General features: G+C 38.3%; 1 protein-coding gene across 6 annotated transcripts in view; it reads left to right on the forward strand.

Moving 5' to 3' along the window:
* The window catches only part of EFCAB3 (EF-hand calcium binding domain 3), a 235506-nt gene that overhangs the window by 80513 nt on the left and 138523 nt on the right, over window positions 1-16470 (forward strand). For 5 of the 6 annotated variants that reach the window (XM_086687643.1, XM_086687646.1, XM_086687641.1 and 2 more), the window contains 10 exons: window positions 823-876; window positions 1534-1638; window positions 2426-2479; window positions 3304-3408; window positions 6500-6550; window positions 7441-7545; window positions 8368-8421; window positions 9324-9428; window positions 10111-10164; window positions 10853-10957. In XM_086687643.1, coding sequence (XP_086543769.1) covers window positions 823-876; window positions 1534-1638; window positions 2426-2479; window positions 3304-3408; window positions 6500-6550; window positions 7441-7545; window positions 8368-8421; window positions 9324-9428; window positions 10111-10164; window positions 10853-10957 — 792 coding nt within the window. The remainder of the gene's footprint in view (window positions 1-822; window positions 877-1533; window positions 1639-2425; window positions 2480-3303; window positions 3409-6499; window positions 6551-7440; window positions 7546-8367; window positions 8422-9323; window positions 9429-10110; window positions 10165-10852; window positions 10958-16470) is intronic. The other variant, XM_086687644.1, reaches the window with a different exon arrangement.

Raw genomic sequence — 16470 nt, forward strand, 5'->3', positions numbered from 1 at the left:
TTAACTGGGAGTTTTATGTAAAATGACGTCGTGCTATATATGTAGCAAGAGCCCGTAAGGTGCAAATCTGCTAACAAAATATATATGGAGACGGTATACTGGAACCTACCCTAAAGGAAGAATGGGATTCCATAGTAATAAGTGGCATATTTTTGGGTAAGAAAATGCTAATAATTTGCATAATTTCTAAGTTTTCCTTACTCTAAAATACACTGTATCTGCAATCCTGGAAAAATATACTGATTTCAGAGCTAATTCTGTCATTCTAACATGTTCCACTCCACTGTTCAATTTTTAAGTGTTTAACATTACCATGTGCAAAGCCTTATGGTGCTTCCTGGGTTAGGATGTTTGGAGGGAATACAGAATAAATACTTTTTTTTTTCATTTAAAGGCACTCACAATCTTTGAGCATATAATGAACATACCTACTAGAAAACATGCAATAAACTAAGTTAACTTGGCAGTGTCAATACTGGAGAATGTTAAATGAGGAAAGAGTTAGATTTAAATTTCCGAACTGAAACTTTTTTACTCTTGTTCCCAGGATCTGGTATAGTAGGTGGTATACATTGAAGAGAACAAGCCTAAGGAGGGAGATGTTACATGGTGTGTGGAGGTTGGGATATTAAAAGAAAGCAGAAAATAAATAGTGTAATTAACAATGAGCATTTTTAGAGAGGAGTTTTCCATTTCATGCTAATTTGCATATGTGTATTCAACAACAAATCATAAAGAAACATTAATCCCTTTGCTCTATTTAACAGTTGTTCTCTATCAGTGCACAATTGTGTCTGTCTGAATTGTGGCTTATTTTTTTAGCTTCCGGGATGGCTGATCTGCATAAACTGCTAAAAGAAATAAAGAAATTCACAGGTGAGCAAGATGCTTTGTGAAAAGATGTAAAACAAAAAAAGCAAATACTTCACATTCACATACATATTTAAGGTTATGTTTTCTTATTCTGTCATTGACCGTTAACTTCTACTTTTTTAATGATTAAAATTTGTTTCTAATGACATGAAGATTACATTGGACATTTATGTTTTGGCAAAAATGTTGCGCTGCTCTCTCTCTATAACAAGTTCTATATTCTCTGAAACTTCATTTTTATTTTGTGACTCGTTCCAATGGGCAACACACCTGTGGTCATTTACTTAAAATATTTAACTACCGTTTACTGTAACCCAGCAATTGTTAAGGTGAAACTTTGGCAGGGATACAAATAATGCGGTCAGTGAAGCTAATCTATCTTCCAAGTAGGGCAAAGCAAAGAGTAACAGATTTTAGTGATGATAATACAATTAAAATGAGGTAGCTGCCTGTACATAACTTAGATCACTTTGCCTCCTATATATTCCTTTCTGTGATCTGGGTTAACTCCTCTGAGGTCATTAAGTGCGCTAGGAATAAATATTTTATTTAGAACTCAAGAAATACTTTCTGATAACTATAGATAACCCTTTTAAGCTTAGACGCTTCATTTGGAGTCAGTAGGCGATTCTCATCTGTTACCGTTCCCATCTTTTAAAGGAGGAAAAGTTGAAGCCAAGAATATACACAAAGCACTGGGAAACATGGGAATAGAACTCACAGATAGAGAGCTCTGGGGGCTGTTGAAAACATTGCCGATTACTGGTAGGTAGTTTCTGTATCACTGTATACGTATGGTATATGTCTGTGCTAGTGTAAACTTTAATGTGAGAATATCTAAAGAATGGACCCATCTGGTTTCCTATAAAAATCTAAAAGACAAAAAGATCAACACTTAGTTGTAAAGAAATTATGCCTTTGACATTTAAGTGTATTGTTTTGGGAGGCTATGGTATCTTCCAACCTAGGTTCTGCCATTAAGAGTATCATTACTCTTGGGGCGCCTGGGTGGCGCAGTCGGTTAAGCGTCCGACTTCAGCCAGGTCACGATCTCGCGGTCCGTGAGTTCGAGCCCCGCGTCGGGCTCTGGGCTGATGGCTCGGAGCCTGAGGCCTGTTTCCGATTCTGTGTCTCCCTCTCTCTCTGCCCCTCCTCCGTTCATGCTCTGTCTCTCTCTGTCCCAAAAATAAATAAACGTTGGAAAAAAAAATGTTTTTTAAAGAGTATCATTACCCTGAAGTGAATGAAGCTTAAGCAAGGCAAAGACAAAAAGAAGGCTAATTTAGCAGGTAGTAAAGGAAGAAAAAGGAGAAATCAGGATGAGAGGGAAAGGTGTATCTGTTTCAGTGTAGAAGAATGGACAGACTGTCCACATTAAAAAATTTCTCTTCATCTTATTTTTTTCTTATTTATTAAGGATAGGTAGGCCTGGGAAATGTAGGCATATAACTTAAGATGACATTTTTAAAGTATGTATTTATGAAATTTCACTCTTCTTACTCTGTCCATATAACCTTAATTTTTTTAACCTTAAATATGTATTATTTTACAGCTGATGGAAAGGTAGAGAAAAATACACTGCTCAATTATATAAAAGCTTTTCCTGGTAAGTCAGAATCTCAACAAGAAGGCAAATAAAACTAAGATCTACAGACTCTACCTTAACTTTTTTTTTTAATTTTTTAATGTTTTTATTTATTTTTGAGACAGACAGAGCATGAGCAGGGGAGGGGCAGAGAGAGGGGGAGACAGAATCTGAAGGAGGCTCCAGGATCTGAGCTGTCAGCACAGAGCCGGATGTGGGGCTTGAACTCACAGAGTGAGAGATCATGACCTGAGCTGAAGTCGGATGCTTAACCGACTGAGCCACCTAGGCACCCCAGACTTTACCTTAACTTTTAAAAGACCTTATCATTACACAATAATTAGATTATTGATTTTATTATCCCATTAGCCTATAGATCTACTTTAGATGCAACTACATCCAATGTGATAATTTATAGTTCTCTGATACTGAAAAAGTTTCAAAAATCTATTTGCTATCCAGAGCTCTAGTTATTTTCTAACATAATTCATCAGATTCACCATATATATGTACGTATATATATATATATATATATATATATATATATATGTATGTGTGTGTATATGTATGTGTGTATATATATATGCATATATACATATACAAATGTATGCATATGTATGCATATATATATACATATATATATAGGAATATATTCTATTTTTGGCTTCCACAATACATGTCTATTGTGGAATGTGTCAACATGTCCCACAGGTAGCCCTAAACAGTTTTGTTTTGTTTTTAATTATTGTGCTGTGGATTTGTTTCATTCAGTTGGTGTGTGAATATAGCCAGTATTTTTCTTGGATATCAGTTCCTATTTTTATCCCTATTCCGTCTTCCCTAAGGTGGAAAGTGCTACACCCCTAAAATGCAAAGCATCCTGGAAAACTTGGGTTACGAGCTGGAGGATGAGGAAGTTGAGGACCTGCAGAATCGTCTGCCAACTGATGGTGAGTTTGTTGTTCCACCTTTAGGGAAAGTGAACTCCTCTAATAAAACTTCCAAATTTATTCATATGGGAAAAAATGTATCATCTCAGATCATTATTGTTTAAATCAGACATCAGTAATCTGTTAAAACAGTGACACCCCTGCAGGCCTAAATTCGTAGACACCAACTAGAAATTGACAGACCTAAGAAGCAGGTAGAGAAATGAAACAAAGGCAAGTAAAGTCAAAGAAGAAATTTTAAAACCAGCCAGGGGGAAAAAAAAAAGGAAAAAGCCCTTAAATCACCATACATTTTAACTAGACTAAAAGAAGGAGATATAATAGCAGAAAAGACAAGTAATCACTTCCCCAAATCTACTTGTCTTGAGGATTATCTTCAGATGGGAGAGATTTTTCACTGGTCCTGCTTCTATCTGGGACTTCCTCCAACATTGTCTGGATACACCTGGCCCACACTTCTAGCTCCACTTCCCAGAAGAACTCTTAGGCTTGTCTGTCTTTGGTTCTTACAACACACCAGGCTGGCTATTGGAAACCTCTCTTTTGTTTTCCAAAAGGTGGAGCTACAGCTCAAGTTTGTGGTTTCTCCCTTGTCCACAGCCCCTGGAGTGTTCTCTGAGGACACTCCTGTTTACTGTTGCCACCACACTCATGAGCCTGCACAAGCAGCTTGCTGCAGAGTTAGGGAGAGGTATGGGCTTAGAACTCGGGGTGTTGGAGGTGCCCACACAGGCCAGGTGTGGGGTTCATCAGGTGAGGTTCTCCCAGAAGCTCATGGACAGGCTTATCTACTGCGTCCTGAGGCAGTCAGCAGAAACCACATCTGTTGAATGCTCTTTAACATTATCTGCCTGTTCATGATCTTCTTCCTTTCCCCAGTCATAGTGGTCCCACCTCAACACTTGGGGTGCTGCAGGAGAGAAACTGGCTTCTCCAGCAGTGTTCCACACAGCTGGGGTAGCTGGACAATCACTCACAGCTATCCCTTCCTCCACGGGAGAGACTGTCACCAGCTAGTAGTATAGCCCTGCGCTGTGTTGCCTTCAGGGTGGGGCCACACTGGCAGGATTCCTCTTGCCCTCTCCAGTGCATCCAAATACCAGTGGAGTGCTGGAATCTCTCCTCAGGAGAGGTGGACCTCCACAAAGGCCCACTCATTGTGGGTGCCTGCCCAAGTGATCACTCTTCTGGATTTTCCCAACCACAGAGGGCCTGTGGCTGGTTTGCAAGTTCCTGCTGGTTCTACAGCCTGTACCAAGGTCTGTCTACCTGTTACCCAGTACCCATGTGGGTAGATTCCTGCTGGGTTCCTTGGCCTATGGTGCCGGATCCCACAACTCCCACAGAGACACTTTTGTTCATGGATAGATGCTGAATTCGGTTGTTAGAAAGGGGGACGAAAGGAGGGATGTCTTATCCTGCCATGATGCTGACATTATTCCTCAATAATTACAAAGTATTAAATGCCTGCTATATACCACAAACAATATTTGGCACTTGAAATATGTTATCAATAGTCCTCAAAACAACTCTGAAAAATAGATTGTAATCCTAGTTTCTCTGACGTGGAAATTGAGAGTCAGTCACAGAAGTTAATTGACTTGACCAAAGCCACATGGCTGCTAAGTGGCAGAGTGGGGATGTCAACCCTATAGAAGCCTTTCTAGGTTTATATAAACTTCAAAGGTTTGCCCTTTCTACTAAATAATACTGCCTTGTGTAGGAGAGGTAAGGAGGGCTACATAGACTGTGGTATGAATGATACCCTCAGGGGGCTGTGTGATGTGGCCCTAGAAACGAGGATTTTCAACCAGTAAGTACACAAATGAGAGATTCAGAAAAGACTGGAAATCTTGGTGGCTATGGAATTGGAAGCTTAAAGAATGTGCTGAGTAAGGGTTGAGTGTGGAAGTAGCCACGTACAACATTTTAGGTAGGTGAACACATTGATGTTACAGTATACATTGCTTTTAAATCCTGCAATGGTAAGGTGGCCAAACCTCAGAATACTCCTGGAGTCCGAAGTAGAACAAGTGAAGTGGAAGGCAGGACCAGCAATGCTTTCAAAACTTTCTAGCACTACCGGTATTTACCCAATGAATGCAAAAATACTAATTCGAAGGGATACATGCTCCCCCCCGATGTTTATAGACACATCATCAACAACAGCCAAATAATGGAAAGAGCCCAAATGTCCATCAACTGATAAACGGATATATACAATGGAATATTACTCAGCCATAAAAAGAATGAAATCTTGCCACTTGCAACGACGTGGATGGAGCTAGAGGATATAAGGAGCTTATATGGCTAGAGGAGCTAAGCAAAATAAGTCAGAGAAAGACAAATACCGTATGATTTCACTCATGTGGAATTTAAGAACCAAAACAAAAGATCAGAGGGGAGAAGAAATAGAGGGGGAAACCAAGAAACAGACTCTTAACTATAGAGAACACAGTGATGGTTACCAAAGGGGAGGTGGTGGGGGTATAGGTGAAATAGGTGATGGGGATTAAGGGTACACTTGTAGTGATGAGCACAGGGTGATTTGTGGAAGTGTTGAGTCAATAAATTGTAGACATGAAACTATCAAATTAAAAATAAAAATAAATTTAAAAATAAAACTTGCTAACACTCCTATGTACAGCATTTGATATCTTATACTGCAGCTTCTTCCTCTTTGCTATATATTTGTCATATTTAAATTCTTATTCTTGGGGCACCTGGGTGGCTCAGTTAGTTGCGTGTCTGACTTCGGCTCAGGTCATGATCGCACACTTGTGAGTTCCGGCCCCGAATCGGGCTGTGTGCTGACAACTCAGAGCCTGGAGCCTGGTTCAGATTCTGTCTTCCTCTCTCTCTGCCTCTCTTCCCCTCCCCCCCGCCTCTCTCTCTCTCTCTCTCTCTCTCTCAAAAAAAAAAAATAAATAAACATTAAAAAATTAATAAAATAAAATTTTGTTCTCCAATTCCATGTTTATCTGGGATAAACTTCTAAATTTCAGGGTTTTGTTCCACAATATGACATCTTTATAATGTTTTCTGGGTCTGAGTCATTATGGCTGGGTCTCATTTGTACATTATTTTACAGATATAAAGGTTAAGCTGAATATGCTCATGGAAAATTTAGAGCCATTCAGAGGTGAGTGAAAGCTTATAGGAAAAACTTATTATAAATAGCAATATTCTGATGCTTTTATGTTATGGTTTTAAACATTTTATTCCTATAAAACTGACATTATTAGTCTTCTTGGTATATTAATGGTCCAGATTAGCTCTGAGTTATATGCTTTTTGAACAAAACTACTAAATTTTTATGTCTTACCAAAATATCCTGTGTTCTCTGGATTTTTTTTTTTCAAAAATGCCCATCACTTTCCATTGTTGGAAGAGCCAAAAGTCTATGTTACCACAATAACTGGCATGATAAAACATTGGTATAAATCTTTTTCTGAATAACTTATCATACAGGCAGATAAAAAGTAATATACATACCATCTTTATAGAATGATTTATATAGTCATTTATATAAGTGGTTCTAGTCTCGTATACAACTCCCATTTCAGAGTGTTGATTTGTCCCATTTTTATTTGAGCATTCAAAGAGTATTTTTTTCTCTCTAGAATTATGAGATTAGGGGCTGTTTCTGACATTCCCTTAGAGTCTTGACTCAGTATTTTGACCAACCCCACTCTTTTTTTTTTTTTTAATTTTTTTTTTTCAACGTTTATTTATTTTTGGGACAGAGAGAGACAGAGCATGAACGGGGGAGGGGCAGAGAGAGAGGGAGACACAGAATCGGAAACAGGCTCCAGGCTCTGAGCCATCAGCCCAGAGCCTGATGCGGGGCTCCAACCCACGGGCCGCGAGATCATGACCTGGCTGAAGTCGGACGCTTAACCGACTGCGCCACCCAGGCGCCCCAGCCAACCCCACTCTTAATTCTGCAATTAAACTTAGATGAAAATCATAGTTTAGAATCACTCATCACCCTTAAATTTTTCATCAGTCATAATTTACATCTTTTCAAAGGAATCAAGATTAATGTTGATGAAGTAGATGACGTTTTGAAAAACATAGGGATAGAACTCACACCTAAGGAACGCTGGAGGCTGCTAAAAACCCTGCCAATTACTTGTGAGCATTTCTGATACTGGTTTGGCCTTTAGGAGAACGTAGTTTAAGTGTATATATTACTGGGGTAGGTGGGGAATTATTAAACATTTATTAAACATATATGTATATTCAATGCATGTATTGAGCACTTCTTAGGTTATGGGATTAAAGACAAAAATCCTTGCCCTCATGGAGGCTGCCATAGGGGATGGAGCTTACTTGATTGGGACTTAGCTTGAGGACTTCATAAAGAAATTAAGATTTTTAAATTGATAAAATTTAATTTAGTATATTAACTTTGAAATGTCTGGCAGCCCTAAAGCATAAAGAGAAAGAAGGGGGAAAAAGAGAGGAAGTCAAGTTAAAAAGTGTCAAATCAAAGAGATGGAAAGATTCAGAACAGTAAAATGGATAAATTTAAGACCTTCCTCTACTCCTTCCCTTTATTCTTTTTTTTTTTTTTTAATAGACACGCACTTTTTTAAAAGTTGATTTATTTTTGAGAGGGGAAAGGGGCAGAGAGAAAGGGAGACAGAGGATCTGAAGCAGGCTGCATGCTGCTTCAGAGAGCCATGCCATATCAGAGAGCCTGATACAGGGCTCAAACTCACAAACTGCGAGCTAGATCATTATGTGAGCCGAAGTCAAACACTTAACCAACTGAGCCACCCAGGCACCCCCTCCTTCCCTTTTTCTTAAAGCCAAGAGAAGGATGTGTGGATAAGAAATGAGATAAATCTGTAAGGCAAAGCATGTGACATTGTCTTTATTAAATAGACTGTACTCTTGTTATTAATTGCTGTATCACTTTCTCTAAGACATCAATTATGACTTCTCTTATAGTTGATGGAAAGGTGTATCATGTTCGGTTGCTAGAAGGTGTAAAGACTTTCCAAGGTGAGTGATAAGCTTAATGATAACAATAGCTTATTTCTCTTGATTATAATGCCAGGTACTGTCCTAAGTACTTGATGTCTAATAACTCGCTTAATTATCACAAAAACTCTATGAGGTATGTACTTACATTAGCACCATTTTACAAATGGGAGGTATTAACTCACTTGCCTAAGGTCACACAGTTTGAACTTACGAAGAGGATTTGAACCCCTATTCCTAACCACTCTGTTATATTTAACAGTTAGGTTATTAACCTTTTTATTCCCCTTTATGACTTATAATTCAAGGTCAGGTAACCACTAAGTGTGTAGAAATGGTTTACTGTTATAATGGCAGGTTTCAAACTCAGCAGCCAGAATCGTGGCTGTTGTTTCGGACATATTCCTCCATTATGAATAATAAATGAAGAATGAATAAGAAATTTCATTCCTTTTCCTTGCTTTATATTCTATAACAAATTTTAGCAGGGTGTCTTATAGCATATGTAAGGACAATGTTCTTTTCTTCACATTCCTCAGCCCTGTCCCCTGCCACCTTAGTTTTATGTTTGCCTTGAACATCTGCATGGCAACTTTGCTTTTCTCCCCCAACCCCATTGGGATTTGGTGCATAGACTTAACTAGAATTCTTTTTTTTTTTTTCAACGTTTATTTATTTTTGGGACAGAGAGAGACAGAGCATGAATGGGCGAGGGGCAGAGAGAGAGGGAGACACAGAATCGGAAACAGGCTCCAGGCTCTGAGCCATCACCCCAGAGCCCGACGCGGGGCTCGAACTCACGGACCGTGAGATCGTGACCTGGTTGAAGTCGCTTAACCGACTGCGCCACCCAGGCGCCCCCTAGAATTCTTTTAATAATAGGCATAGTTTCACATTTCTGTTTTGCCTCTTTATTTATTAAGGAGGGAAATTTTTAGAAAATAAACTAGAAACCATTCTGGAAAACTTGAACTATGACCTTGAAAATGAAGAAATCAAAGATCTACGGAATCATTTGAAAATTGATAGTGAGTATTTCACTTACCACTTCCTTTCAGAAAAATCTTTGAAACCTTCTCATGAAATCTGAGTATTCTTATTCAATTTCACTTCGAAAGTTAAAAGCACTTGTAGAGTTATAATCCTCGAGGATGAGAAATAGGACTTCTGATTATTATTGTTAATATCATGTGAGGATCAATAGGGCGCTGGTAGATTACAATTTAGCTAGGAAAAGCAAAACAGTACTTCAGAGGAAAACAATAGAAGTTATTGAAATAGATGCTGGAAAAAGGTCAGAGATTGACAAAACCATATGAGGAGGTAAAAAAAAAAAAAAAAGGTTTGGAATTGTCTGACAAGTAGTGTACAAACCAGAGGTGATCATATTCTGATTTCACAAATAAGAATGTCGGGTTGGGTTGAAATAGAAGCTCAGTGATATCTGACTTTAGACCAGTAATATGGCACCAGAGAGATATCTTTTAAGTGAAAAGGGTCAAGTGGAAAAGAATTAAAGATCTGATTTAGCATGTTAAAACACCCTCTTTAGAATTCTAGAAGGTTGTTGGATGGTTTAAGAAAATGAAAAATCAACAAATTCCCTCTATGTAAGGAATGAGAAGTTAGAAAATTTCATGGAAGAAAGGCGTCCTATTCCCAATAGCAATACATGTTTTGTTTGTGTACAATTTATGATTTGTATTCCAGATAGTGGAAGGATTTCACTGAACTCCTTTATGAGGACAGCAAATTTATTTTCTGGTGAGTGAGAAGTAATGAGGAAAAAATGTAAAATCAGGATCCTTTGTTGTATGTACATACCATATTTTAATCGTATATCCCAGTATTCCAAACTATACACAAGCCTTATTTCACCGATATACTGATGTAGTGTTTGTCTTTAAGAATATAGATGGACTTCTTATTACCTATGGTTTTAGAAGTATCATTTTTTAAGAAGTCTATTTTATTATAGGCTGGTTGGCTTGTCCCCCTTTTTTAGAGCATTAATAAAAGCATTCTTGGGGCGCCTGGGTGGCTCAGTCGGTTAAGCGTCCGACTTCAGCTCAGGTCACGATCTCGCGGTCCACGGGTTCGAGCCCCGCGTCGGCTCTGGGCTGATGGCTCGGAGCCTGGAGCCTGCTTCCCATTCTGTGTCTCCCTCTCTCTCTGCCCCTCCCCCGTTCATGCTGTGTCTCTCTCTGTCTCAAAAATAAATAAACGTTAAAAAAAATTTAAAAAAAATAAAAGCATTCTTTTGACAAGGCTTAAAGGAGACATGTTATCTTTTAACCCCTTCTTGTGATGCAGTTAGACAAGCCTCCCTGTATCCTTGTTCTGAAGTTATATCTCTAGCAAGTTGAGATGCTGCTATGTTATTATAATTTTCTTAAATTAGAATTGTTATGCATGAAAATGTTCACAAACCTTATCTCCCATCTTTTTAAAGGTGATAAAATTAATGCCAGTGACACACAACTTTATCTGAAAAATGTAGGTATTGAGTTAACAAATAAAGAAAACCAGGATCTACTGAACATACTGCCATTGGATGGTAAGCATTTCAGGCATTGCTGTGGATTTCAGAGAATATTGGGCTTAAGAGTTTTTGTATAAAATTCTCGAAGTATAACTCTTTAAAGTCCTATTAAAAATTTTAAAAGGGGTGACATCAGCAACATGGCATGGAAGCTCTTTGTCCTTTTAACCACCCTTCTTACTCAATGAATTAGAGGGCGCCTGTCTGACTCAATTGGAAGAGCAAAAAACTCTTGATCTCTGGTCCTGAGTTGGAGCCCCACATTGGGTGTAGAGATAACTTAAATAAAACTTTAAAAACAAAAACAATGAATTGGACATTCACACACAAACAAGAGTGCCTTTGGGAGTGTTACTCCAAGGGACCCAGGAGGAGGCTCACCCACCTGTGCAACCCGCAAGAAACAGCCAGCCTCCATACGGGGCTACAGAGCCAACACAGAATTGCATACAAATTGCGTACAACACAAATATCCGGCAAAATTGTGTACATCTCTCTCAGTGCTGTCAGGCAAAAATCGGATGAGTGCTGACCCAGGCATGAGAGAGAACCTGCAGAAGTCTAGCCTTGCTGGAGGGAGACTCCAACACACCATCAGAGAAAAAGAAAGAAAGAAAAATACGAATTTGGTCACAGTGGAGGCAGTAAGAGAAACTTCCCTGGCTCCACTCTCCCCGAAGCAAATAATGCACAGGAGGGATGTGTAGGCCACAGTGACTTCTCCCCTCGGGGAAAGGAATGCAGTGAGTGAGTGCCTGAGTGCCTGGCTTCCCCAGCAGAGCAGGACCAGCTGGGAAAACCCATTTCTCTCCACCAGCACCCAGGGGACTAAGGCGGGAACTCTTAGAGGCAGAGATGAATTTCAACTGGCAGTGTTGAGATTGTGCTCAGCAGGAAGTCGACCCATGAGTCTCTGGGAATACACCTGGGATCTCCCTATGGTTCTCAAGATTTCCAATGCCCAAGTGCTAAGCCCACACTTCCCCTTATTCTGCTGCTAGCTCTTTGTGCAGGAGTGACAACTGCGTCCTCTAGAGCGAGCTCCAGTAGTAAGCATGCTCAGAAAACCGCCAGGAGTGGCAAGGGAGAAACCATAAACTTGAGCTAGAGCGCCACCTGGTGGAAAACAAAAGTTTTCAATAGCCAACCTGGTGATTTCTAAAGACCATTAAAAATATATATAAAAGCTTAAAATTTGGCCACAAAGTCATTCTGACAAGTATAAGGTAACATCTCTTTGTGGTCCTGATTTGCATTTCCCTGAGATATCGCCTTACACCCATCAGAATGACTAGAGTCAAAAAGACATGAAATAACTAGTAGTGGTGAGAATGTGGAGAAAAAGGAATGCTCATTCATTGTTGGTGGGGATATAGATTGGTGCAGCCATTGTGGAAAACAGTATGGAGGTTCCTCAAAAAATTAAAAATAGAAATACCATATGATGCAATAATTCCACTACTGGGTATTTACCCAAAGAAAACAAAAACACCAATTTGAAAAGATGTGTGCACCTCTGTGTTTATTGCAGCATTGTTTACAACTGCCAAGATAGGGAAGCAGCTCAAGTGTCCAATGATAGATGAATGGATAAAGAAGATGTGGTGTATATGTGCAATGGAATATTACTCAGCCATAAAAAAGGATGAGATCTTTCCACTTGCAACAACATGGATGGACCTAGAGAGTATTATGCTAAGTGAATAAGTTAGAGAAAGATAAATACCATATGATTTCATTCATATGTGAATCTAAAAAGAAATAAAGATTATACAAACAAAAAGCAGAATCAGACCTATAAATAGAGAAAAACTTATGGTTGCTGTGGTACAGGGGGAGTGGAAGTTGGGCAAAATGGAAGTAGGAGTTACAAGTGTCCAGTTACAGAATGTATACGTCATGGGAGTAAAAGGTACAGCATAGGGAATATAGTCAATGGTATTGTCATAGTGTTGCATAGTGACAGGTGGTATCTACGCTTGTAGTGAACATAGCATAACAGAGAGAATTGTTGAATTACTATGTTGTGTACCTGAAATTAATGTAACATGTATCGGCTATACTCAAATTTTAAAAAATATGTTGAAAAAAATTAAAATTTGGCCACAAAGTGAACAAGAAGAGTGGAGGAAGCATACCTTCACAAAGACAAAGGAAAAACTCATAATAACAACACCATAGAATATAACACCCCATCTGAAGACAACAGGCAAAGAGCTAAGGAGGTGTCTGTTCCTTCGAATGCCAAAGTAGCAACACATGACCACAGGAAAAATTTAAAATCCAGGAAATATGACATCATAAAAAGAAAATTATTATTCTTCAGAGACTGAGCTCAAAGGTGTGCATATTGACATCTAGTGGATAAAGAATTCAAGATAATTGTTTTTAAGAAACTCAATGAGCTACAAGAAAACTCAGAAAGAAAATTCAGTGAAATCAGGAATAAATGTAAGAAAAAATTGAGTTCTTTCCCAAGGAAATTGAAATTATGAAAAAGAACCAAGCAGTAATTCTGGAGCTGAAGAATTTAGTGAATGAAATGAAAAATGCAATAGAGAGCATCAGTAGCAGGGCATATAAAATGGAAGAAAGAATAAATTACTTAGAGGATAGAAGTTTTGAAATAACACAGAATAAAAGCAATAAATATTTTTTCCTTTTTTAAAATTTAAATTCTAGTTAGTTAACATAGAGTGCAATATTGGATTCAGAAGTAGAATTTAGTCATTCATCACTTACATATAACACCAAGTGCTCATCATAACAAGTGCCCCCCTTAATACCCATCCCCCATCTAGCCCATCACCCACCTACCTCCCTGTATCAACCCTCAGTTTGTTCTCTATTTAAGCATTTCTTACCATACCTTGAGATCATAACAGTCATATATGAAAGACTCAACACTAATATCATGCTCAATGGGGAAAAACTAAGAGCTTTCTCCCTAAGGTCAGGAGCATGACAGGGATGTCCACTCTCACCACTGTTATACAACATAGTATTGGAAGTCTTAACCTCAGCAATCAGACAACGCAAAGAAATAAAAGGCATCCAAATAGGCCAGGAGAAAGTCAAACTTTCACCCTTTGCAGATGACATGATACTCTATGGAAAACCCAAAAGATTCCAAAAAAACCTGCTAGAACTGATCCATGAATTCAGCAAAGTTGTAGAATATAAAATCAATGCACAGAAATCGGTTTCATTCCTATACACCAATAATGAAACAACAGAAAGAGAAATCAAGGAATCGATCTCATTTACAATTGCACAAAAACCATAAAATACATAGGAATAAATCTAAACAAAGAGGTAAAAAATCTATACACTGAAAACTATAGAAAGCTTATGAAAGAAGTTGAAGAAGACACCAAAAATGGAAAAATATTCCATGTTCCTGGATACGAAGAACAAATATTGTTAACATGTCAATACTACCCAGAGCAATCTACATGTTCAGTGCAATACCTATCAAAATAACACCAGCATTCTTCACAGAGCTAGAACAAACAATCCTAAAATTTGTATGGAACTACAAAAGACCCCAAATAGCCAAAGCAATCTTGAAAAAGAAAACCAAAGCAGGAGGCATCATAATCCCGGACTTCAAGCTGTATTACAAAGCTGCAGTCATTAAGACAGTATGGTACTGGCACAAAAACAGACTCATATCAATGGAACAGAATAGGAAACCCAGAAATGGATCCACAAACGTATGGCCAACTAATCTTTGACAAAGCAGGAAAGAATATCCAATGGAATAAAGACAGTCTTCAGCAAGTGGTGCTGGGAAAACTGGACAGCGACATGCAGAAGAATGAACCTGGACCACTTTCTTACACCATACACAAAAATAAACTCAAAATGGATGGAAGATCTCAATGTAAACAGGAAGCCATCAAAATCCTTGAGGAGAAAGCAGGCAAAAACCTCTTTGATCTTGGCCGCAGCAACTTCTTACTCAACACGTCTCTGGAGACAAGGGAAACAAAAGCAAAAATGAACTATTGAGACCTCATCAGAATAAAAAGCTTCTGCACAGTGAAGGAAACAATCAGCAAAACTAAAAGGCAGCCAACAGAATGGGAGAAGATATTTGCAAATGACATATCAGATAAAGGGTTAGTATCCAAAATCTATAAAGAACTTATCAAACTCAACACCCAAAAAAACAAATAACCCAGTGAAGAAATAAATGGGCAAAAGACATAAATAGACACTTCCCCAAAGAAGACATTCAGATAGCTAACAGACACATGAAAAAATGCTCAGCATCACTCATCATCAGGAAAATACAAATCAAAACCACCATGAGATACCACCTTACACCTATTAGAATGGCTAACATTAACGACTCAGGCAACAACAGATGTTGGCAAGGATGTGGAGAAAGAGGATCTCTTTTGCGCTGCTGGTGGGAATGCAAACTGGTGCAGCCACTCTGGAAAACAGTATGGAGGTTCCTCAAAAAATTAAAAGTAGAACTACCCCACGACCCAGCAATTGCACTACTACGTATTTACCCAAGGGAATACACGTATGTTGTTTCAATGGGACACATGCACTCCAATGTTTATAGCAGCACTATCAACAATAGAGTATGGAAAGAGCCGAATAGTCCATCGATGGATGAATGGATAAAGAAGATATAGTATATATATATATATATATATATATATATATATATATATATATATATATACAATGGAGTATTACTCGGCAATCAAAAAGAATGAAATCTTGCCATTTGCAACTACATGGAAGGAACTAGAGGGTATTATGCTAAGTGAAATTAGAGAAAAACAAATATCATATGACTTCACTCGTATGAGGACTTTAAGATACAAAACAGATGAACATAAGGGAAGGGAAGCAAAAATAATATAAAAACAGGAAGGGGGACAAAACATAAGAGACTCTTAAATATGGAGAACAGAGGGTTACTGAAGGGGTTCTGGGAGGGGGTTGGGCCAAATGGGTATGGGCACTAAGGAATCTACTCCTGAAATCATTGTCGCACTGTATGGTAACTAACTTGAATGTAAATTTTAAAAGATAAATTAAATTTTAAAAAAGTTTCTTATGGCTTGTTTCCCTCTCTCTTTTTCTCCGCCTCCCATATGTTCATCTGTTCATTTCTTAAATTCTACATATGATTGAAAATCACATGGTATTTATCTTTCTCTGACTTCTTTCACTTAGCACAATACACTCTAGCTCCATCTATGTCATTGCAAATGGCAAGATTTCATTCTTTTTGATGGCTGAGTAACATTCCATTGTACATATACATCTTCTTTATCCATTCATCAATTGATGGACACTTGGTCTATTTCCATAGTTTTGCTGTTGTTGATAATGCTGCTATAAACATCAGGGTGCATGTATCCCTTCAAATCTGTATTTTTTAAATGTTTGGTTATTTTTGAGAGAGAGAACAGGGGAGGGGCAGAGAGAGAGGGAGACAGAGGATCTGAAGCAGGCTCTGTGCTGACAGCAGAGAATCTGATGCAGGTTCAAACTCA

Source organism: Puma concolor, chromosome E1, assembly GCF_028749965.1.
Source record: "Puma concolor isolate L17-30 chromosome E1, mPumCon1.1.hap2, whole genome shotgun sequence".
NCBI lineage: Eukaryota > Metazoa > Chordata > Mammalia > Carnivora > Felidae > Puma > Puma concolor.